The sequence below is a fragment of the Lissotriton vulgaris genome, chromosome 1_1 (assembly GCF_964263255.1).
Source record: "Lissotriton vulgaris chromosome 1_1, aLisVul1.2, whole genome shotgun sequence".
In the NCBI taxonomy this organism is placed as follows: Eukaryota; Metazoa; Chordata; class Amphibia; order Caudata; family Salamandridae; genus Lissotriton; species Lissotriton vulgaris.
In genome coordinates, this window is record NC_141685.1 from 152,436,037 (window position 1) to 152,460,430 (window position 24,394).

Consider the following 24,394-nt stretch of genomic DNA (forward strand, 5'->3'; position numbering starts at 1 on the left):
CCACACTGGGTAAAAACCTTATCAGTGCTCTGAATGCCAGATATGTTTCAGTCAAAAAAGCAATCTCACTGAGCATATAAGAATCCACACTGGGGAAAAACCTTATCAGTGCTCTGAATGCCAGATATGTTTCAGTGCAAAAAGCAGTCTCACTCAGCATATAAGAACCTACACTGGGGAAAAACCTTATCAGTGCTCTGAATGCCAGATATGTTTCAGTGTAAAAAGCCGTCTCACTGAGCATATAAGAATCCACACTGGGGAAAAACCTTATCAGTGCTCTGAATGCCACATATGTTTCAGTGCAAAAAGCAGTCTCACTCAGCATATAAGAATCCACACTGGGGAAAAACCTTATCAGTGCTCTGAATGCCACATATGTTTCAGTGCAAAAAGCAGTCTCACTCAGCATATAAGAATCCACACTGGGGAAAAACCTTATCAGTGCTCTGAATGCCAGATATGTTTCAGTGCAAAAAGCGATCTCACTGAGCATATAAGAATCCACACTGGGTAAAAACCTTATCAGTGCTCTGAATGCCACATATGTTTCAGTGCAAAAAGCAGTCTCACTCAGCATATAAGAATCCACACTGGGGAAAAACCTTATCAGTGCTCTGAATGCCACATATGTTTCAGTGCAAAAAGCAGTCTCACTCAGCATATAAGAATCCACACTGGGGAAAAACCTTATCAGTGCTCTGAATGCCAGATATGTTTCAGTGCAAAAAGCGATCTCACTGAGCATATAAGAATCCACACTGGGGAAAAACCTTATCAGTGCTCTGAATGCCACATATGTTTCAGTGCAAAAAGCAGTCTCACTCAGCATATAAGAATCCACACTGGGGAAAAACCTTATCAGTGCTCTGAATGCCACATATGTTTCAGTGCAAAAAGCAGTCTCACTCAGCATATAAGAATCCACACTGGGGAAAAACCTTATCAGTGCTCTGAATGCCAGATATGTTTCAGTGCAAAAAGCGATCTCACTGAGCATATAAGAATCCACACTGGGTAAAAACCTTATCAGTGCTCTGAATGCCAGATATGTTTCAGTCAAAAAAGCAATCTCACTGAGCATATAAGAATCCACACTGGGGAAAAACCTTATCAGTGCTCTGAATGCCAGATATGTTTCATTCAAAAAAGCCATCTCACTGAGCATATAAGAATCCACACTGGGGAAAAACCTTATCAGTGCTCTGAATGCCAGATATGTTTCATTCAAAAAAGCAGTCTCACTCAGCATATAAGAATCCACACTGGGGAAAAACCTTATCAGTGCTCTGAATGCCAGATATGTTTCATTCAAAAAAGCAATCTCACTGAGCGTATAAGAATCCACACTGGGGAAAAACCTTATCAGTGCTCCGAATGCCAGATATGTTTCAGTCAAAAAAGCAATCTCACTGAGCATATAAGAATCCACACTGGGGAAAAACCTTATCAGTGCTCTGAATGCCAGATATGTTTCAGTCAAAAAAGCAATCTCACTGAGCATATAAGAATCCACACTGGGGAAAAACCTTATCAGTGCTCTGAATGCCAGATATGTTTCAGTGCAAAAAGCAGTCTCACTCAGCATATAAGAATCCACACTGGGGAAAAACCTTATCAGTGCTCTGAATGCCACATATGTTTCAGTGCAAAAAGCAGTCTCACTCAGCATATAAGAATCCACACTGGGGAAAAACCTTATCAGTGCTCTGAATGCCACATATGTTTCAGTCAAAAAAGCAATCTCACTGAGCATATAAGAATCCACACTGGGGAAAAACCTTATCAGTGCCCTGAATGCCACATATGTTTCAGTGCAAAAAGCAGTCTCACTCAGCATATAAGAATCCACACTGGGGAAAAACCTTATCAGTGCTCTGAATGCCAGATATGTTTCAGTGCAAAAAGCAGTCTCACTGAGCATATAAGAATCCACACTGGGGAAAAACCTTATCAGTGCCCTGAATGCCACATATGTTTCAGTGCAAAAAGCAGTCTCACTCAGCATATAAGAATCCACACTGGGGAAAAACCTTATCAGTGCTCTGAATGCCAGATATGTTTCAGTGCAAAAAGCAGTCTCACTCAGCATATAAGAATCCACACTGGGGAAAAACCTTATCAGTGCTCTGAATGCCACATATGTTTCAGTGCAAAAAGCGATCTCACTGAGCATATAAGAATCCACACTGGGGAAAAACCTTATCAGTGCCCTGAATGCCACATAGGTTTCAGTCAAAAAAGCGATCTCACTGAGCATATAAGAATCCACACTGGGGAAAAACCTTATCAGTGCTCTGAATGCCAGATATGTTTCAGTCAAAAAAGCAATCTCACTGAGCATATAAGAATCCACACTGGGGAAAAGCCTTATCAGTGCTCCGAATGCCACATATGTTTCAGTGCAAAAAGCGATCTCACTGAGCATATAAGAATCCACACTGGGGAAAAACCTTATCAGTGCTCTGAATGCCACAAATGTTTCAGTCAAAAAAGCGATCTCACTCAGCATATAAGAACCCACACTGGGGAAAAACCTTATCAGTGCTCTGAATGCCACATATGTTTCAGTCAAAAAAGCGATCTCACTGAGCATATAAGAATCCACACTGGGGAAAAACCTTATCAGTGCTCTGAATGCCAGATATGTTTCAGTGCAAAAAGCGATCTCACTGAGCATATAAGAATCCACACTGGGGAAAAACCTTATCAGTGCTCTGAATGCCACATATGTTTCAGTGCAAAAAGCGATCTCACTGAGCATATAAGAATCCACACTGGGGAAAAACCTTATCAGTGCTCTGAATGCCACATATGTTTCAGTGCAAAAAGCGATCTCACTGAGCATATAAGAATCCACACTGGGTAAAAACCTTATCAGTGCTCTGAATGCCAGATATGTTTCAGTCAAAAAAGCAATCTCACTGAGCATATAAGAATCCACACTGGGGAAAAACCTTATCAGTGCTCTGAATGCCAGATATGTTTCATTCAAAAAAGCCATCTCACTGAGCATATAAGAATCCACACTGGGGAAAAACCTTATCAGTGCTCTGAATGCCAGATATGTTTCATTCAAAAAAGCAGTCTCACTCAGCATATAAGAATCCACACTGGGGAAAAACCTTATCAGTGCTCTGAATGCCAGATATGTTTCATTCAAAAAAGCAATCTCACTGAGCGTATAAGAATCCACACTGGGGAAAAACCTTATCAGTGCTCCGAATGCCAGATATGTTTCAGTCAAAAAAGCAATCTCACTGAGCATATAAGAATCCACACTGGGGAAAAACCTTATCAGTGCTCTGAATGCCAGATATGTTTCAGTCAAAAAAGCAATCTCACTGAGCATATAAGAATCCACACTGGGGAAAAACCTTATCAGTGCTCTGAATGCCAGATATGTTTCAGTGCAAAAAGCAGTCTCACTCAGCATATAAGAATCCACACTGGGGAAAAACCTTATCAGTGCTCTGAATGCCACATATGTTTCAGTGCAAAAAGCAGTCTCACTCAGCATATAAGAATCCACACTGGGGAAAAACCTTATCAGTGCTCTGAATGCCACATATGTTTCAGTCAAAAAAGCAATCTCACTGAGCATATAAGAATCCACACTGGGGAAAAACCTTATCAGTGCCCTGAATGCCACATATGTTTCAGTGCAAAAAGCAGTCTCACTCAGCATATAAGAATCCACACTGGGGAAAAACCTTATCAGTGCTCTGAATGCCAGATATGTTTCAGTGCAAAAAGCAGTCTCACTGAGCATATAAGAATCCACACTGGGGAAAAACCTTATCAGTGCCCTGAATGCCACATATGTTTCAGTGCAAAAAGCAGTCTCACTCAGCATATAAGAATCCACACTGGGGAAAAACCTTATCAGTGCTCTGAATGCCAGATATGTTTCAGTGCAAAAAGCAGTCTCACTCAGCATATAAGAATCCACACTGGGGAAAAACCTTATCAGTGCTCTGAATGCCACATATGTTTCAGTGCAAAAAGCGATCTCACTGAGCATATAAGAATCCACACTGGGGAAAAACCTTATCAGTGCCCTGAATGCCACATAGGTTTCAGTCAAAAAAGCGATCTCACTGAGCATATAAGAATCCACACTGGGGAAAAACCTTATCAGTGCTCTGAATGCCAGATATGTTTCAGTCAAAAAAGCAATCTCACTGAGCATATAAGAATCCACACTGGGGAAAAGCCTTATCAGTGCTCCGAATGCCACATATGTTTCAGTGCAAAAAGCGATCTCACTGAGCATATAAGAATCCACACTGGGGAAAAACCTTATCAGTGCTCTGAATGCCACAAATGTTTCAGTCAAAAAAGCGATCTCACTCAGCATATAAGAACCCACACTGGGGAAAAACCTTATCAGTGCTCTGAATGCCACATATGTTTCAGTCAAAAAAGCGATCTCACTGAGCATATAAGAATCCACACTGGGGAAAAACCTTATCAGTGCTCTGAATGCCAGATATGTTTCAGTGCAAAAAGCGATCTCACTGAGCATATAAGAATCCACACTGGGGAAAAACCTTATCAGTGCTCTGAATGCCACATATGTTTCAGTGCAAAAAGCGATCTCACTGAGCATATAAGAATCCACACTGGGGAAAAACCTTATCAGTGCCCTGAATGCCACATAGGTTTCAGTCAAAAAAGCGATCTCACTGAGCATATAAGAATCCACACTGGGGAAAAACCTTATCAGTGCTCTGAATGCCACATATGTTTCAGTGCAAAAAGCAGTCTCACTCAGCATATAAGAATCCACACTGGGGAAAAACCTTATCAGTGCCCTGAATGCCACATAGGTTTCAGTCAAAAAAGCGATCTCACTGAGCATATAAGAATCCACACTGGGGAAAAACCTTATCAGTGCTCTGAATGCCAGATATGTTTCAGTGCAAAAAGCGATCTCACTCAGCATAAAAGAATCCACACTGGGGAAAAACCTTATCAGTGCTCTGAATGCCAGATATGTTTCATTCAAAAAAGCAATCTCACTGAGCATATAAGAATCCACACTGGGTAAAAACCTTATCAGTGCTCTGAATGCCAGATATGTTTCAGTCAAAAAAGCAATCTCACTGAGCATATAAGAATCCACACTGGGGAAAAACCTTATCAGTGCTCTGAATGCCAGATATGTTTCAGTCAAAAAAGCGATCTCACTGAGCATATAAGAATCCACACTCGGGAAAAACCTTATCAGTGCTCTGAATGCCAGATATGTTTCAGTCAAAAAAGCAGTCTCACTTACCATATAAGAATCCACACTGGGGAAAAACCTTATCAATGCTCTGAATGCCACAGATGTTTCAGTGAAAAAAGCAGTCTCACTCAGCATATAAGAATCCACACTGGGGAAAAACCTTATCAGTGCTCTGAATGCCAGATATGTTTCATTCAAAAAAGCAATCTCACTGAGCATATAAGAATCCACACTGGGTAAAAACCTTATCAGTGCTCTGAATGCCACATATGTTTCATTCAAAAAAGCAATCTCACTGAGCATATAAGAACCCACACTGGGGAAAAACCTTATCAGTGCTCTGAATGCCAGATATGTTTCAGTCAAAAAAGCGATCTCACTGAGCATATAAGAATCCACACTGGGGAAAAACCTTATCAGTGCTCTGAATGCCACATATGTTTCAGTCAAAAAAGCGATTTCACTGAGCATATAAGAATCCACACTGGGGAAAAACCTTATCAGTGCTCTGAATGCCAGATATGTTTCAGTGCAAAAAGCAGTCTCACTCAGCATATAAGAATCCACACTGGGGAAAAACCTTATCAGTGCCCTGAATGCCACATAGGTTTCAGTCAAAAAAGCAATCTCACTGAGCATATAAGAATCCACACTGGGTAAAAACCTTATCAGTGCTCTGAATGCCAGATATGTTTCAGTCAAAAAAGCAATCTCACTGAGCATATAAGAATCCACACTGGGGAAAAACCTTATCAGTGCTCTGAATGCCACATATGTTTCAGTCAAAAAAGCAATCTCACTGAGCATATAAGAATCCACACTGGGTAAAAACCTTATCAGTGCTCTGAATGCCAGATATGTTTCAGTGCAAAAAGCGATCTCACTGAGCATATAAGAATCCACACTGGGTAAAAACCTTATCAGTGCTCTGAATGCCAGATATGTTTCAGTCAAAAAAGCAATCTCACTGAGCATATAAGAATCCACACTGGGGAAAAACCTTATCAGTGCTCTGAATGCCAGATATGTTTCAGTGCAAAAAGCAGTCTCACTCAGCATATAAGAACCTACACTGGGGAAAAACCTTATCAGTGCTCTGAATGCCAGATATGTTTCAGTGTAAAAAGCCGTCTCACTGAGCATATAAGAATCCACACTGGGGAAAAACCTTATCAGTGCTCTGAATGCCACATATGTTTCAGTGCAAAAAGCAGTCTCACTCAGCATATAAGAATCCACACTGGGGAAAAACCTTATCAGTGCTCTGAATGCCACATATGTTTCAGTGCAAAAAGCAGTCTCACTCAGCATATAAGAATCCACACTGGGGAAAAACCTTATCAGTGCTCTGAATGCCAGATATGTTTCAGTGCAAAAAGCGATCTCACTGAGCATATAAGAATCCACACTGGGTAAAAACCTTATCAGTGCTCTGAATGCCACATATGTTTCAGTGCAAAAAGCAGTCTCACTCAGCATATAAGAATCCACACTGGGGAAAAACCTTATCAGTGCTCTGAATGCCACATATGTTTCAGTGCAAAAAGCAGTCTCACTCAGCATATAAGAATCCACACTGGGGAAAAACCTTATCAGTGCTCTGAATGCCAGATATGTTTCAGTGCAAAAAGCGATCTCACTGAGCATATAAGAATCCACACTGGGGAAAAACCTTATCAGTGCTCTGAATGCCACATATGTTTCAGTGCAAAAAGCAGTCTCACTCAGCATATAAGAATCCACACTGGGGAAAAACCTTATCAGTGCTCTGAATGCCACATATGTTTCAGTGCAAAAAGCAGTCTCACTCAGCATATAAGAATCCACACTGGGGATAAAACCTTATCAGTGCTCTGAATGCCAGATATGTTTCAGTGCAAAAAGCGATCTCACTGAGCATATAAGAATCCACACTGGGTAAAAACCTTATCAGTGCTCTGAATGCCAGATATGTTTCAGTCAAAAAAGCAATCTCACTGAGCATATAAGAATCCACACTGGGGAAAAACCTTATCAGTGCTCTGAATGCCAGATATGTTTCATTCAAAAAAGCCATCTCACTGAGCATATAAGAATCCACACTGGGGAAAAACCTTATCAGTGCTCTGAATGCCAGATATGTTTCATTCAAAAAAGCCATCTCACTGAGCATATAAGAATCCACACTGGGGAAAAACCTTATCAGTGCTCTGAATGCCACAAATGTTTCATTCAAAAAAGCAGTCTCACTCAGCATATAAGAATCCACACTGGGGAAAAACCTTATCAGTGCTCTGAATGCCACATATGTTTCAGTGCAAAAAGCAATCTCACTGAGCATATAAGAATCCACACTGGGGAAAAACCTTATCAGTGCTCCGAATGCCAGATATGTTTCAGTCAAAAAAGCAATCTCACTGAGCATATAAGAATCCACACTGGGGAAAAACCTTATCAGTGCTCTGAATGTCAGATATGTTTCAGTCAAAAAAGCAATCTCACTGAGCATATAAGAATCCACACTGGGGAAAAACCTTATCAGTGCTCTGAATGCCAGGTATGTTTCAGTCAAAAAAGCAATCTCACTCAGCATATAAGAATCCACACTGGGGAAAAACCTTATCAGTGCTCTGAATGCCAGATATGTTTCAGTCAAAAAAGCAGTCTCACTCAGCATATAAGAATCCACACTGGGGAAAAACCTTATCAGTGCTCTGAATGCCACATATGTTTCAGTGCAAAAAGCAGTCTCACTCAGCATATAAGAATCCACACTGGGGAAAAACCTTATCAGTGCTCTGAATGCCAGATATGTTTCAGTCAAAAAAGCAGTCTCACTCAGCATATAAGAATCCACACTGGGGAAAAACCTTATCAGTGCTCTGAATGCCACATATGTTTCAGTGCAAAAAGCAATCTCACTCAGCATATAAGAATCCACACTGGGGAAAAACCTTATCAGTGCTCTGAATGCCAGATATGTTTCAGTCAAAAAAGCAGTCTCACTCAGCATATAAGAATCCACACTGGGGAAAAACCTTATCAGTGCTCTGAATGCCACATATGTTTCAGTGCAAAAAGCAGTCTCACTCAGCATATAAGAATCCACACTGGGGAAAAACCTTATCAGTGCTCTGAATGCCAGATATGTTTCAGTCAAAAAAGCGATCTCACTGAGCATATAAGAACCCACACTGGGGAAAAACCTTATCAGTGCTCTGAATGCCACATATGTTTCAGTCAAAAAAGCGATCTCACTGAGCATATAAGAATCCACACTGGGGAAAAACCTTATCAGTGCTCTGAATGCCAGATATGTTTCAGTGCAAAAAGCGATCTCACTGAGCATATAAGAATCCACACTGGGTAAAAACCTTATCAGTGCTCTGAATGCCAGATATGTTTCAGTCAAAAAAGCAATCTCACTGAGCATATAAGAATCCACACTGGGGAAAAACCTTATCAGTGCTCTGAATGCCAGATATGTTTCAGTGCAAAAAGCAGTCTCACTGAGCATATAAGAATCCACACTGGGGAAAAACCTTATCAGTGCTCTGAATGCCAGATATGTTTCAGTCAAAAAAGCAGTCTCACTCAGCATATAAGAACCTACACTGGGGAAAAACCTTATCAGTGCTCTGAATGCCACATATGTTTCAGTGCAAAAAGCAGTCTCACTCAGCATATAAGAATCCACACTGGGGAAAAACCTTATCAGTGCTCTGAATGCCAGATATGTTTCAGTGCAAAAAGCGATCTCACTGAGCATATAAGAATCCACACTGGGTAAAAACCTTATCAGTGCTCTGAATGCCAGATATGTTTCAGTCAAAAAAGCAATCTCAATGAGCATATAAGAATCCACACTGGGGAAAAACCTTATCAGTGCTCTGAATGCCAGATATGTTTCAGTGCAAAAAGCAATCTCACTGAGCATATAAGAATCCACACTGGGGAAAAACCTTATCAGTGCTCTGAATGCCAGATATGTTTCAGTGCAAAAAGCAGTCTCACTCAGCATATAAGAATCCACACTGGGGAAAAACCTTATCAGTGCTCTGAATGCCACATATGTTTCAGTGCAAAAAGCAGTCTCACTGAGCATATAAGAATCCACACTGGGGAAAAACCTTATCAGTGCTCTGAATGCCAGATATGTTTCAGTGCAAAAAGCGATCTCACTGAGCATATAAGAATCCACACTGGGGAAAAACCTTATCAGTGCTCTGAATGCCAGATATGTTTCATTCAAAAAAGCAGTCTCACTCAGCATATAAGAATCCACACTGGGGAAAAACCTTATCAGTGCTCTGAATGCCAGATATGTTTCAGTCAAAAAAGCAATCTCACTGAGCATATAAGAATCCACACTGGGGAAAAACCTTATCAGTGCTCTGAATGCCAGATATGTTTCAGTCAAAAAAGCGATCTCACTGAGCATATAAGAATCCACACTGGGGAAAAACCTTATCAGTGCTCTGAATGCCACATATGTTTCAGTCAAAAAAGACTATCTCACTGAGCATATAAGAATCCACACTGGGGAAAAACCTTATCAGTGCTCTGAATGCCAGATATGTTTCATTCAAAAAAGCAGTCTCACTCAGCATATAAGAATCCACACTGGGGAAAAACCTTATCAGTGCTCTGAATGCCACATATGTTTCAGTCAAAAAAGCGATCTCACTGAGCATATAAGAATCCACACTGGGGAAAAACCTTATCAGTGCTCTGAATGCCAGATATGTTTCATTCAAAAAAGCGATCTCACTGAGCATATAAGAACCCACACTGAGGAAAAACCTTATCAGTGCTCTGAATGCCACATATGTTTCAGTCAAAAAAGCGATCTCACTGAGCATATAAGAATCCACACTGGGGAAAAACCTTATCAGTGCTCTGAATGCCAGATATGTTTCATTGACAAAAAAGCAATCTCACTGAGCATATAAGAATCCACACTGGGGAAAAACCTTATCAGTGCTCTGAATGCCAGATATGTTTCAGTGCAAAAAGCAGTCTCACTCAGCATATAAGAATCCACACTGGGGAAAAACCTTATCAGTGCTCTGAATGCCACATAGGTTTCAGTCAAAAAAGCGATCTCACTCAGCATATAAGAATCCACACTGGGGAAAAACCTTATCAGTGCTCTGAATGCCAGATATGTTTCAGTCAAAAAAGCGATCTCACTCAGCATATAAGAATCCACACTGGGGAAAAACCTTATCAGTGCTCTGAATGCCACATATGTTTCAGTCAAAAAAGCGATCTCACTCAGCATATAAGAATCCACACTGGGGAAAAACCTTATCAGTGCTCTGAATGCCAGATATGTTTCAGTCAAAAAAGCGATCTCACTCAGCATATAAGAATCCACACTGGGGAAAAACCTTATCAGTGCTCTGAATGCCAGATATGTTTCAGTCAAAAAAGCGATCTCACTCAGCATATAAGAATCCACACTGGGGAAAAACCTTATCAGTGCTCTGAATGCCAGATATGTTTCAGTCAAAAAAGCGATCTCACTCAGCATATAAGAATCCACACTGGGGAAAAACCTTATCAGTGCTCTGAATGCCACATATGTTTCAGTCAAAAAAGCGATCTCACTCAGCATATAAGAATCCACACTGGGGAAAAACCTTATCAGTGCTCTGAATGCCACATATGTTTCATTCAAAAAAGCGATCTCACTGAGCATATAAGAATCCACACTGGGGAAAAACCTTATCAGTGCTCTGAATGCCAGATATGTTTCAGTCAAAAAAGCGATCTCACTCAGCATATAAGAATCCACACTGGGGAAAAACCTTATCAGTGCTCTGAATGCCAGATATGTTTCAGTCAAAAAAGCGATCTCACTCAGCATATAAGAATCCACACTGGGGAAAAACCTTATCAGTGCTCTGAATGCCAGATATGTTTCAGTGCAAAAAGCAGTCTCACTCAGCATATAAGAATCCACACTGGGGAAAAACCTTATCAGTGCTCTGAATGCCAGATATGTTTCATTGACAAAAAAGCAATCTCACTGAGCATATAAGAACCCACACTGGGGAAAAACCTTATCAGTGCTCTGAATGCCAGATATGTTTCATTCAAAAAATCAGTCTCACTGAGCATATAAGAATCCACACTGGGTAATAACCTTATCAGTGCTCTGAATGCCACATATGTTTCAGTGCAAAAAGCAGTCTCACTCAGCATATAAGAATCCACACTGGGGAAAAACCTTATCAGTGCTCTGAATGCCAGATATGTTTCAGTCAAAAAAGCGATCTCACTGAGCATATAAGAATCCACACTGGGGAAAAACCTTATCAGTGCTCTGAATGCCACATATGTTTCAGTCAAAAAAGCGATCTCACTGAGCATATAAGAATCCACACTGGGGAAAAACCTTATCAGTGCTCTGAATGCCACATATGTTTCAGTCAAAAAAGCGATCTCACTGAGCATATAAGAATCCACACTGGGGAAAAACCTTATCAGTGCTCTGAATGCCACATATGTTTCAGTCAAAAAAGCGATCTCACTGAGCATATAAGAATCCACACTGGGGAAAAACCTTATCAGTGTTCTGAATGCCACATATGTTTCAGTCAAAAAAGCGATCTCACTGAGCATATAAGAATCCACACTGGGGAAAAACCTTATCAGTGCTCTGAATGCCACATATGTTTCAGTCAAAAAAGCGATCTCACTGAGCATATAAGAATCCACACTGGGGAAAAACCTTATCAGTGCTCTGAATGCCACATATGTTTCAGTCAAAAAAGCGATCTCACTGAGCATATAAGAATCCACACTGGGGAAAAACCTTATCAGTGCTCTGAATGCCACATATGTTTCAGTCAAAAAAGCGATCTCACTGAGCATATAAGAATCCACACTGGGGAAAAACCTTATCAGTGCTCTGAATGCCAGATATGTTTCAGTGCAAAAAGCGATCTCACTGAGCATATAAGAATCCACACTGGGGAAAAACCTTATCAGTGCTCTGAATGCCAGATATGTTTCAGTGCAAAAAGCGATCTCACTGAGCATATGAGAATCCACACTGGGGAAAAACCTTATCAGTGCTCTGAATGCCAGATATGTTTCAGTGCAAAAAGCAGTCTCACTCAGCATATAAGAATCCACACTGGGGAAAAACCTTATCAGTGTTCTGAATGCCACATATGTTTCAGTCAAAAAAGCGATCTCACTGAGCATATAAGAATCCACACTGGGGAAAAACCTTATCAGTGCTCTGAATGCCACATATGTTTCAGTCAAAAAAGCGATCTCACTGAGCATATAAGAATCCACACTGGGGAAAAACCTTATTAGTGCTCTGAATGCCACATATGTTTCAGTCAAAAAAGCGATCTCACTGAGCATATAAGAATCCACACTGGGGAAAAACCTTATCAGTGCTCTGAATGCCACATATGTTTCAGTCAAAAAAGCGATCTCACTGAGCATATAAGAATCCACACTGGGGAAAAACCTTATCAGTGCTCTGAATGCCAGATATGTTTCAGTGCAAAAAGCGATCTCACTGAGCATATAAGAATCCACACTGGGTAAAAACCTTATCAGTGCCCTGAATGCCAGATATGTTTCAGTGCAAAAAGCGATCTCACTGAGCATATAAGAATCCACACTGGGGAAAAACCTTATCAGTGCTCTGAATGCCAGATATGTTTCATTCAAAAAAGCAATCTCACTGAGCATATAAGAATCCACACTGGGGAAAAACCTTATCAGTGCTCTGAATGCCAGATATGTTTCAGTGCAAAAAAGCGATCTCACTGAGCATATAAGAATCCACACTGGGGAAAAACCTTATCAGTGCTCTGAATGCCAGATATGTTTCAGTCAAAAAAGCGATCTCACTGAGCATATAAGAATCCACACTGGGGAAAAACCTTATCAGTGCTCTGAATGCCAGATATGTTTCAGTCAAAAAAGCGATCTCACTGAGCATATAAGAATCCACACTGGGGAAAAACCTTATCAGTGCTCTGAATGCCAGATATGTTTCAGTCAAAAAAGCGATCTCACTGAGCATATAAGAATCCACACTGGGGAAAAACCTTATCAGTGCTCTGAATGCCAGATATGTTTCAGTGCAAAAAGCAGTCTCACTCAGCATATAAGAATCCACACTGGGGAAAAACCTTATCAGTGCTCTGAATGCCAGATATGTTTCAGTCAAAAAAGCGATCTCACTGAGCATATAAGAATCCACACTCGGGAAAAACCTTATCAGTGCTCTGAATGCCAGATATGTTTCATTCAAAAAAGCAATCTCACTGAGCATATAAGAATCCACACTGGGTAAAAACCTTATCAGTGCTCTGAATGCCACATATGTTTCAGTCAAAAAAGCGATCTCACTGAGCATATAAGAATCCACACTGGGGAAAAACCTTATCAGTGCTCTGAATGCCAGATATGTTTCAGTGCAAAAAGCGATCTCACTGAGCATATAAGAATCCACACTGTGTAAAAACCTTATCAGTGCTCTGAATGCCAGATATGTTTCAGTCAAAAAAGCAATCTCACTGAGCATATAAGAATCCACACTGGGGAAAAACCTTATCAGTGCTCTGAATGCCAGATATGTTTCAGTGCAAAAAGCAGTCTCACTGAGCATATAAGAATCCACACTGGGGAAAAACCTTATCAGTGCTCTGAATGCCAGATATGTTTCAGTCAAAAAAGCAGTCTCACTCAGCATATAAGAACCTACACTGGGGAAAAACCTTATCAGTGCTCTGAATGCCACATATGTTTCAGTGCAAAAAGCAGTCTCACTCAGCATATAAGAATCCACACTGGGGAAAAACCTTATCAGTGCTCTGAATGCCACATATGTTTCAGTGCAAAAAGCAGTCTCACTCAGCATATAAGAATCCACACTGGGGAAAAACCTTATCAGTGCTCTGAATGCCAGATATGTTTCAGTGCAAAAAGCGATCTCACTGAGCATATAAGAATCCACACTGGGTAAAAACCTTATCAGTGCTCTGAATGCCAGATATGTTTCAGTCAAAAAAGCAATCTCACTGAGCATATAAGAATCCACACTGGGGAAAAACCTTATCAGTGCTCTGAATGCCAGATATGTTTCAGTGCAAAAAGCAATCTCACTGAGCATATAAGAATCCACACTGGGGAAAAACCTTATCAGTGCTCTGAATGCCAGATATGTTTCAGTGCAAAAAGCAGTCTCACTGAGCATATAAGAATCCACACTGGGGAAAAACCTTATCAGTGCTCTGAATGCCACATATGTTTCAGTGCAAAAAGCAGTCTCACTGAGCATATAAGAACCTACACTGGGGAAAAACCTTATCAGTGCTCTGAATGCCAGATATGTTTCAGTGCAAAAAGCGATCTCACTGAGCATATAAGAATCCACACTGGGGAAAAACCTTATCAGTGCTCTGAATGCCAGATATGTTTCATTCAAAAAAGCAGTCTCACTCAGCATATAAGAATCCACACTGGGGAAAAACCTTATCAGTGCTATGAATGCCACATATGTTTCAGTCAAAAAAGCAATCTCACTGAGCATATAAGAATCCACACTGGGGAAAAACCTTATCAGTGCTCTGAATGCCAGATATGTTTCAGTCAAAAAAGCAATCTCACTGAGCATATAAGAATCCACACTGGGGAAAAACCTTATCAGTGCTCTGAATGCCAGATATGTTTCAGTCAAAAAAGCGATCTCACTCAGCATATAAGAATCCACACTGGGGAAAAACCTTATCAGTGCTCTGAATGCCAGATATGTTTCAGTGCAAAAAGCAGTCTCACTGAGCATATAAGAATCCACACTGGGGAAAAACCTTATCAGTGCTCTGAATGCCAGATATGTTTCAGTGCAAAAAGCGATCTCACTGAGCATATAAGAATCCACACTGGGGAAAAACCTTATCAGTGCTCTGAATGCCAGATATGTTTCAGTCAAAAAAGCAATCTCACTGAGCATATAAGAACCTACACTGGGGAAAAACCTTATCAGTGCTCTGAATGCCAGATATGTTTCAGTGCAAAAAGCGATCTCACTGAGCATATAAGAATCCACACTGGGGAAAAACCTTATCAGTGCTCTGAATGCCAGATATGTTTCATTCAAAAAAGCAGTCTCACTCAGCATATAAGAATCCACACTGGGGAAAAACCTTATCAGTGCTCTGAATGCCAGATATGTTTCAGTCAAAAAAGCGATCTCACTGAGCATATAAGAACCCACACTGGGGAAAAACCTTATCAGTGCTCTGAATGCCACATATGTTTCAGTCAAAAAAGCGATCTCACTGAGCATATAAGAATCCACTCTGGGGAAAAACCTTATCAGTGCTCTGAATGCCAGATATGTTTCATTCAAAAAAGCCATCTCACTGAGCATATAAGAATCCACACTGGGGAAAAACCTTATCAGTGCTCTGAATGCCACATATGTTTCAGTCAAAAAAGCAATCTCACTGAGCATATAAGAATCCACACTGGGGAAAAACCTTATCAGTGCTCTGAATGCCAGATATGTTTCAGTGCAAAAAGCGATCTCACTGAGCATATAAGAACCCACACTGAGGAAAAACCTTATCAGTGCTCTGAATGCCAGATATGTTTCAGTCAAAAAAGCGATCTCACTGAGCATATAAGAACCCACACTGGGGAAAAACCTTATCAGTGCTCTGAATGCCACATATGTTTCAGTCAAAAAAGCGATCTCACTGAGCATATAAGAATCCACACTGGGGAAAAACCTTATCAGTGCTCTGAATGCCAGATATGTTTCATTCAAAAAAGCCATCTCACTGAGCATATAAGAATCCACACTGGGGAAAAACCTTATCAGTGCTCTGAATGCCACATATGTTTCAGTCAAAAAAGCAATCTCACTGAGCATATAAGAATCCACACTGGGGAAAAACCTTATCAGTGCTCTGAATGCCAGATATGTTTCAGTGCAAAAAGCGATCTCACTGAGCATATAAGAACCCACACTGAGGAAAAACCTTATCAGTGCTATGAATGCCACATATGTTTCATTCAAAAAAGCCATCTCACTGAGCATATAAGAATCCACACTGGGGAAAAACCTTATCAGTGCTCTGAATGCCAGATATGTTTCATTCAAAAAAGCAGTCTCACTTACCATATAAGAACCCACACTGAGGAAAAACCTTATCAATGCTCTGAATGCCACAGATGTTTCAGTGAAAAAAGCAGTCTCACTCAGCATATAAGAATCCACACTGGGGAAAAACCTTATCAGTGCTCTGAATGCCAGATATGTTTCAGTCAAAAAAGCAATCTCACTGAGCATATAAGAATCCACACTGGGGAAAAACCTTATCAGTGCTCTGAATGCCAGATATGTTTCAGTCAAAAAAGCAATCTCACTGAGCATATAAGAATCCACACTGGGGAAAAACCTTATCAGTGCTCTGAATGCCACATATGTTTCATTCAAAAAAGCCATCTCACTGAGCATATAAGAATCCACACTGGGGAAAAACCTTATCAGTGCTCTGAATGCCAGATATGTTTCAGTGCAAAAAGCGATCTCACTGAGCATATAAGAATCCACACTGGGTAAAAACCTTATCAGTGCTCTGAATGCCAGATATGTTTCAGTCAAAAAAGCAATCTCACTGAGCATATAAGAATCCACACTGGGGAAAAACCTTATCAGTGCTCTGAATGCCAGATATGTTTCAGTCAAAAAAGCAATCTCACTGAGCATATAAGAATCCACACTGGGGAAAAACCTTATCAGTGCTCTGAATGCCAGATATGTTTCATTCAAAAAAGCCATCTCACTGAGCATATAAGAATCCACACTGGGGAAAAACCTTATCAGTGCTCTGAATGCCACATGTGTTTCAGTGCAAAAAGCGATCTCACTGAGCATATAAGAACCCACACTGAGGAAAAACCTTATCAGTGCTATGAATGCCACATATGTTTCATTCAAAAAAGCCATCTCACTGAGCATATAAGAATCCACACTGGGGAAAAACCTTATCAGTGCTCTGAATGCCAGATATGTTTCAGTCAAAAAAGCAATCTCACTGAGCATATAAGAATCCACACTGGGGAAAAACCTTATCAGTGCTCTGAATGCCAGATATGTTTCATTGACAAAAAAGCGATCTCACTGAGCATATAAGAATCCACACTGGGGAAAAACCTTATCAGTGCTCTGAATGCCAGATATGTTTCAGTGAAAAAAAGCAATCTCACTGAGCATATAAGAATCCACACTGGGTAAAAACCTTATCAGTGCTCTGAATGCCAGATATGTTTCATTCAAAAAAGCGATCTCACTCAGCATATAAGAATCCACACTGGGGAAAAACCTTATCAGTGCTCTGAATGCCAGATATGTTTCAGTGCAAAAAGCAGTCTCACTGAGCATATAAGAATCCACACTGGGGAAAAACCTTATCAGTGCTCTGAATGCCAGATATGTTTCAGTGCAAAAAGCAGTCTCACTCAGCATATAAGAATCCACACTGGGGAAAAACCTTATCAGTGCTCTGAATGCCAGATATGTTTCATTCAAAAAAGCAATCTCACTGAGCATATAAGAATCCACACTGGGTAAAAACCTTATCAGTGCTCTGAATGCCAGATATGTTTCATTCAAAAAAGCGATCTCACTCAGCATATAAGAATCCACACTGGGGAAAAACCTTATCAGTGCTCTGAATGCCAGATATGTTTCAGTGCAAAAAGCAGTCTCACTCAGCATATAAGAATCCACACTGGGGAAAAACCTTATCAGTGCTCTGAATGCCAGATATGTTTCAGTGCAAAAAGCAGTCTCACTCAGCATATAAGAATCCACACTGGGGAAAAACCTTATCAGTGCTCTGAATGCCAGATATGTTTCAGTGCAAAAAGCAGTCTCACTCAGCATATAAGAATCCACACTGGGGAAAAACCTTATCAGTGCTCTGAATGCCAGATATGTTTCAGTGCAAAAAGCAGTCTCACTCAGCATATAAGAATCCACACTGGGGAAAAACCTTATCAGTGCTCTGAATGCCAGATATGTTTCATTCAAAAAAGCAATCTCACTCAGCATATAAGAACCCACACTGGGGAAAAACCTTATCAGTGCTCTGAATGCCAGATATGTTTCATTCAAAAAAGCCATCTCACTGAGCATATAAGAACCCACACTGGGGAAAAACCTTATCAGTGCTCTGAATGCCAGATATGTTTCATTCAAAAAAGCGATCTCACTGAGCATATAAGAATCCACACTGGGGAAAAACCTTATCAGTGCTCTGAATGCCACATATGTTTCAGTCAAAAAAGCGATCTCACTGAGCATATAAGAATCCACACTGGGGAAAAACCTTATCAGTGCTCTGAATGCCAGATATGTTTCAGTGCAAAAAGCAGTCTCACTCAGCATATAAGAATCCACACTGGGGAAAAACCTTATCAGTGTTCTGAATGCCACATATGTTTCAGTCAAAAAAGCGATCTCACTGAGCATATAAGAATCCACACTGGGGAAAAACCTTATCAGTGCTCTGAATGCCAGATATGTTTCAGTCAAAAAAGCGATCTCACTGAGCATATAAGAATCCACACTGGGGAAAAACCTTATCAGTGCTCTGAATGCCAGATATGTTTCAGTGCAAAAAGCGATCTCACTGAGCATATAAGAATCCACACTGGGTAAAAACCTTATCAGTGTTCTGAATGCCACATATGTTTCAGTCAAAAATGCAATCTCACTGAGCATATAAGAATCCACACTGGGGAAAAACCTTATCAGTGCTCTGAATGCCACATATGTTTCAGTCAAAAAAGCGATCTCACTGAGCATATAAGAATCCACACTGGGGAAAAACCTTATCAGTGCTCTGAATGCCAGATATGTTTCAGTGCAAAAAGCGATCTCACTGAGCATATAAGAATCCACACTGGGTAAAAACCTTATCAGTGCTCTGAATGCCAGATATGTTTCAGTCAAAAAAGCAATCTCACTGAGCATATAAGAATCCACACTGGGGAAAAACCTTATCAGTGCTCTGAATGCCAGATATGTTTCAGTGCAAAAAGCAGTCTCACTGAGCATATAAGAATCCACACTGGGGAAAAACCTTATCAGTGCTCTGAATGCCAGATATGTTTCAGTGCAAAAAGCAGTCTCACTGAGCATATAAGAATCCACACTGGGGAAAAACCTTATCAGTGCTCTGAATGCCAGATATGTTTCAGTCAAAAAAGCAGTCTCACTCAGCATATAAGAATCCACACTGGGGAAAAACCTTATCAGTGCTCTGAATGCCAGATATGTTTCATTCAAAAAAGCAGTCTCACTAAGCATATACAAATCCACACTGGGTAAAAACCTTATCAGTGCTCTGAATGCCAGATATGTTTCAGTGCAAAAAGCAGTCTCACTCAGCATATAAGAATCCACACTGGGGAAAAACCTTATCAGTGCTCTGAATGCCAGATATGTTTCAGTCAAAAAAGCGATCTCACTGAGCATATAAGAATCCACACTCGGGAAAAACCTTATCAGTGCTCTGAATGCCAGATATGTTTCATTCAAAAAAGCAATCTCACTGAGCATATAAGAATCCACACTGGGGAAAAACCTTATCAGTGCTCTGAATGCCAGATATGTTTCAGTCAAAAAAGCGATCTCACTGAGCATATAAGAATCCACACTGGGGAAAAACCTTATCAGTGCTCTGAATGCCAGATATGTTTCAGTGCAAAAAGCGATCTCACTGAGCATATAAGAATCCACACTGGGTAAAAACCTTATCAGTGCTCTGAATGCCAGATATGTTTCATTGACAAAAAAGCGATCTCACTGAGCATATAAGAATCCACACTGGGGAAAAACCTTATCAGTGCTCTGAATGCCAGATATGTTTCATTCAAAAAAGCAATCTCACTGAGCATATAAGAACCCACACTGAGGAAAAACCTTATCAGTGCTCTGAATGCCACATATGTTTCAGTCAAAAAAGCGATCTCACTGAGCATATAAGAATCCACACTGGGGAAAAACCTTATCAGTGCTCTGAATGCCAGATATGTTTCAGTCAAAAAAGCAATCTCACTGAGCATATAAGAATCCACACTGGGGAAAAACCTTATCAGTGCTCTGAATGCCACATATGTTTCAGTGCAAAAAGCGATCTCACTGAGCATATAAGAATCCACACTGGGGAAAAACCTTATCAGTGCCCTGAATGCCACATAGGTTTCAGTCAAAAAAGCGATCTCACTGAGCATATAAGAATCCACACTGGGGAAAAACCTTATCAGTGCTCTGAATGCCACATATGTTTCAGTCAAAAAAGCGATCTCACTGAGCATATAAGAATCCACACTGGGGAAAAACCTTATCAGTGCTCTGAATGCCAGATATGTTTCAGTGCAAAAAGCGATCTCACTGAGCATATAAGAATCCACACTGGGTAAAAACCTTATCAGTGCTCTGAATGCCAGATATGTTTCAGTCAAAAAAGCAATCTCACTGAGCATATAAGAATCCACACTGGGGAAAAACCTTATCAGTGCTCTGAATGCCAGATATGTTTCAGTGCAAAAAGCGATCTCACTGAGCATATAAGAATCCACACTGGGTAAAAACCTTATCAGTGCTCTGAATGCCAGATATGTTTCAGTCAAAAAAGCGATCTCACTGAGCATATAAGAATCCACACTGGGGAAAAACCTTATCAGTGCTCTGAATGCCAGATATGTTTCAGTGCAAAAAGCAGTCTCACTGAGCATATAAGAATCCACACTGGGGAAAAACCTTATCAGTGCTCTGAATGCCAGATATGTTTCAGTCAAAAAAGCAGTCTCACTCAGCATATAAGAACCTACACTGGGGAAAAACCTTATCAGTGCTCTGAATGCCACATATGTTTCAGTGCAAAAAGCAGTCTCACTCAGCATATAAGAATCCACACTGGGGAAAAACCTTATCAGTGCTCTGAATGCCACATATGTTTCAGTGCAAAAAGCAGTCTCACTCAGCATATAAGAATCCACACTGGGGAAAAACCTTATCAGTGCTCTGAATGCCAGATATGTTTCAGTGCAAAAAGCGATCTCACTGAGCATATAAGAATCCACACTGGGTAAAAACCTTATCAGTGCTCTGAATGCCAGATATGTTTCAGTCAAAAAAGCAATCTCACTGAGCATATAAGAATCCACACTGGGGAAAAACCTTATCAGTGCTCTGAATGCCAGATATGTTTCAGTGCAAAAAGCAATCTCACTGAGCATATAAGAATCCACACTGGGGAAAAACCTTATCAGTGCTCTGAATGCCAGATATGTTTCAGTGCAAAAAGCAGTCTCACTGAGCATATAAGAATCCACACTGGGGAAAAACCTTATCAGTGCTCTGAATGCCACATATGTTTCAGTGCAAAAAGCAGTCTCACTGAGCATATAAGAACCTACACTGGGGAAAAACCTTATCAGTGCTCTGAATGCCAGATATGTTTCAGTGCAAAAAGCGATCTCACTGAGCATATAAGAATCCACACTGGGGAAAAACCTTATCAGTGCTCTGAATGCCAGATATGTTTCATTCAAAAAAGCAGTCTCACTCAGCATATAAGAATCCACACTGGGGAAAAACCTTATCAGTGCTATGAATGCCACATATGTTTCAGTCAAAAAAGCAATCTCACTGAGCATATAAGAATCCACACTGGGGAAAAACCTTATCAGTGCTCTGAATGCCAGATATGTTTCAGTCAAAAAAGCAATCTCACTGAGCATATAAGAATCCACACTGGGGAAAAACCTTATCAGTGCTCTGAATGCCAGATATGTTTCAGTCAAAAAAGCGATCTCACTGAGCATATAAGAATCCACACTGGGGAAAAACCTTATCAGTGCTCTGAATGCCAGATATGTTTCAGTCAAAAAAGCGATCTCACTGAGCATATAAGAACCCACACTGGGGAAAAACCTTATCAGTGCTCTGAATGCCACATATGTTTCAGTCAAAAAAGCGATCTCACTGAGCATATAAGAATCCACACTGGGGAAAAACCTTATAAGTGCTCTGAATGGCACATATGTTACAGTCAAAAAAGCGATCTCACTGAGCATATAAGAATCCACACTGGGGAAAAACCTTATCAGTGCTCTGAATGCCAGATATGTTTCAGTGCAAAAAGCAGTCTCACTCAGCATATAAGAATCCACACTGGGGAAAAACCTTATCAGTGCTCTGAATGCCAGATATGTTTCAGTGCAAAAAGCAGTCTCACTGAGCATATAAGAATCCACACTGGGGAAAAACCTTATCAGTGCTCTGAATGCCAGATATGTTTCATTCAAAAAAGCAATCTCACTGAGCATATAAGAATCCACACTGGGGAAAAACCTTATCAGCGCTCTGAATGCCAGATATGTTTCAGTGCAAAAAGCAGTCTCACTCAGCATATAAGAATCCACACTGGGGAAAAACCTTATCAGTGCTCTGAATGCCAGATATGTTTCATTCAAAAAAGCAATCTCACTGAGCATATAAGAATCCACACTGGGGAAAAACCTTATCAGTGCTCTGAATGCCAGATATGTTTCAGTGCAAAAAGCAGTCTCACTCAGCATATAAGAATCCACACTGGGGAAAAACCTTATCAGTGTTCTGAATGCCACATATGTTTCAGTCAAAAAAGCGATCTCACTGAGCATATAAGAATCCACACTGGGGAAAAACCTTATCAGTGCTCTGAATGCCACATATGTTTCAGTCAAAAAAGCGATCTCACTGAGCATATAAGAATCCACACTGGGGAAAAACCTTATCAGTGCTCTGAATGCCACATATGTTTCAGTCAAAAAAGCGATCTCACTGAGCATATAAGAATCCACACTGGGGAAAAACCTTATCAGTGCTCTGAATGCCAGATATGTTTCAGTCAAAAAAGCGATCTCACTGAGCATATAAGAATCCACACTGGGGAAAAACCTTATCAGTGCTCTGAATGCCAGATATGTTTCAGTCAAAAAAGCGATCTCACTGAGCATATAAGAATCCACACTGGGGAAAAACCTTATCAGTGCTCTGAATGCCAGATATGTTTCAGTCAAAAAAGCGATCTCACTGAGCATATAAGAATCCACACTGGGGAAAAACCTTATCAGTGCTCTGAATGCCACATATGTTTCAGTCAAAAAAGCGATCTCACTGAGCATATAAGAATCCACACTGGGGAAAAACCTTATCAGTGCTCTGAATGCCACATATGTTTCAGTCAAAAAAGCGATCTCACTGAGCATATAAGAATCCACACTGGGGAAAAACCTTATCAGTGCTCTGAATGCCACATATGTTTCAGTCAAAAAAGCGATCTCACTGAGCATATAAGAATCCACACTGGGGAAAAACCTTATCAGTGCTCTGAATGCCACATATGTTTCAGTCAAAAAAGCGATCTCACTGAGCATATAAGAATCCACACTGGGGAAAAACCTTATCAGTGCTCTGAATGCCACATATGTTTCAGTCAAAAAAGCGATCTCACTGAGCATATAAGAATCCACACTGGGGAAAAACCTTATCAGTGCTCTGAATGCCAGATATGTTTCAGTCAAAAAAGCGATCTCACTGAGCATATAAGAATCCACACTGGGGAAAAACCTTATCAGTGCTCTGAATGCCACATATGTTTCAGTCAAAAAAGCGATCTCACTGAGCATATAAGAATCCACACTGGGGAAAAACCTTATCAGTGCTCTGAATGCCACATATGTTTCAGTCAAAAAAGCGATCTCACTGAGCATATAAGAATCCACACTGGGGAAAAACCTTATCAGTGCTCTGAATGCCAGATATGTTTCAGTGCAAAAAGCAGTCTCACTCAGCATATAAGAATCCACACTGGGGAAAAACCTTATCAGTGCTCTGAATGCCAGATATGTTTCAGTGCAAAAAGCAGTCTCACTCAGCATATAAGAATCCACACTGGGGAAAAACCTTATCGGTGCACTGAATGCCAGATATGTTTCAGTGCAAAAAGCGATCTCACTCAGCATATAAGAATCCACACTGGGGAAAAACCTTATCAGTGCTCTGAATGCCAGATATGTTTCAGTCAAAAAAGCAATCTCACTGAGCATATAAGAATCCACACTGGGGAAAAACCTTAT

At 40.5% G+C, this 24,394-nt stretch overlaps 2 protein-coding genes across 2 annotated transcripts in view; one reads left to right on the forward strand and one right to left on the reverse strand.

Moving 5' to 3' along the window:
* Positions 1 to 24,394, reverse strand: part of LOC147737899 (uncharacterized) — a 610,977-nt gene that overhangs the window by 209,991 nt on the left and 376,592 nt on the right. The window lies entirely within an intron of this gene.
* The window catches only part of LOC147737902 (uncharacterized), a 138,515-nt gene that overhangs the window by 81,071 nt on the left and 33,050 nt on the right, over positions 1 to 24,394 (forward strand). The window contains 6 exon segments of the mRNA XM_086924990.1: positions 9,882 to 10,155; positions 10,158 to 11,132; positions 11,387 to 12,994; positions 13,809 to 16,187; positions 18,312 to 19,822; positions 20,224 to 24,172. Coding sequence (XP_086781116.1) covers positions 9,882 to 10,155; positions 10,158 to 11,132; positions 11,387 to 12,994; positions 13,809 to 16,187; positions 18,312 to 19,822; positions 20,224 to 24,172 — 10,696 coding nt within the window.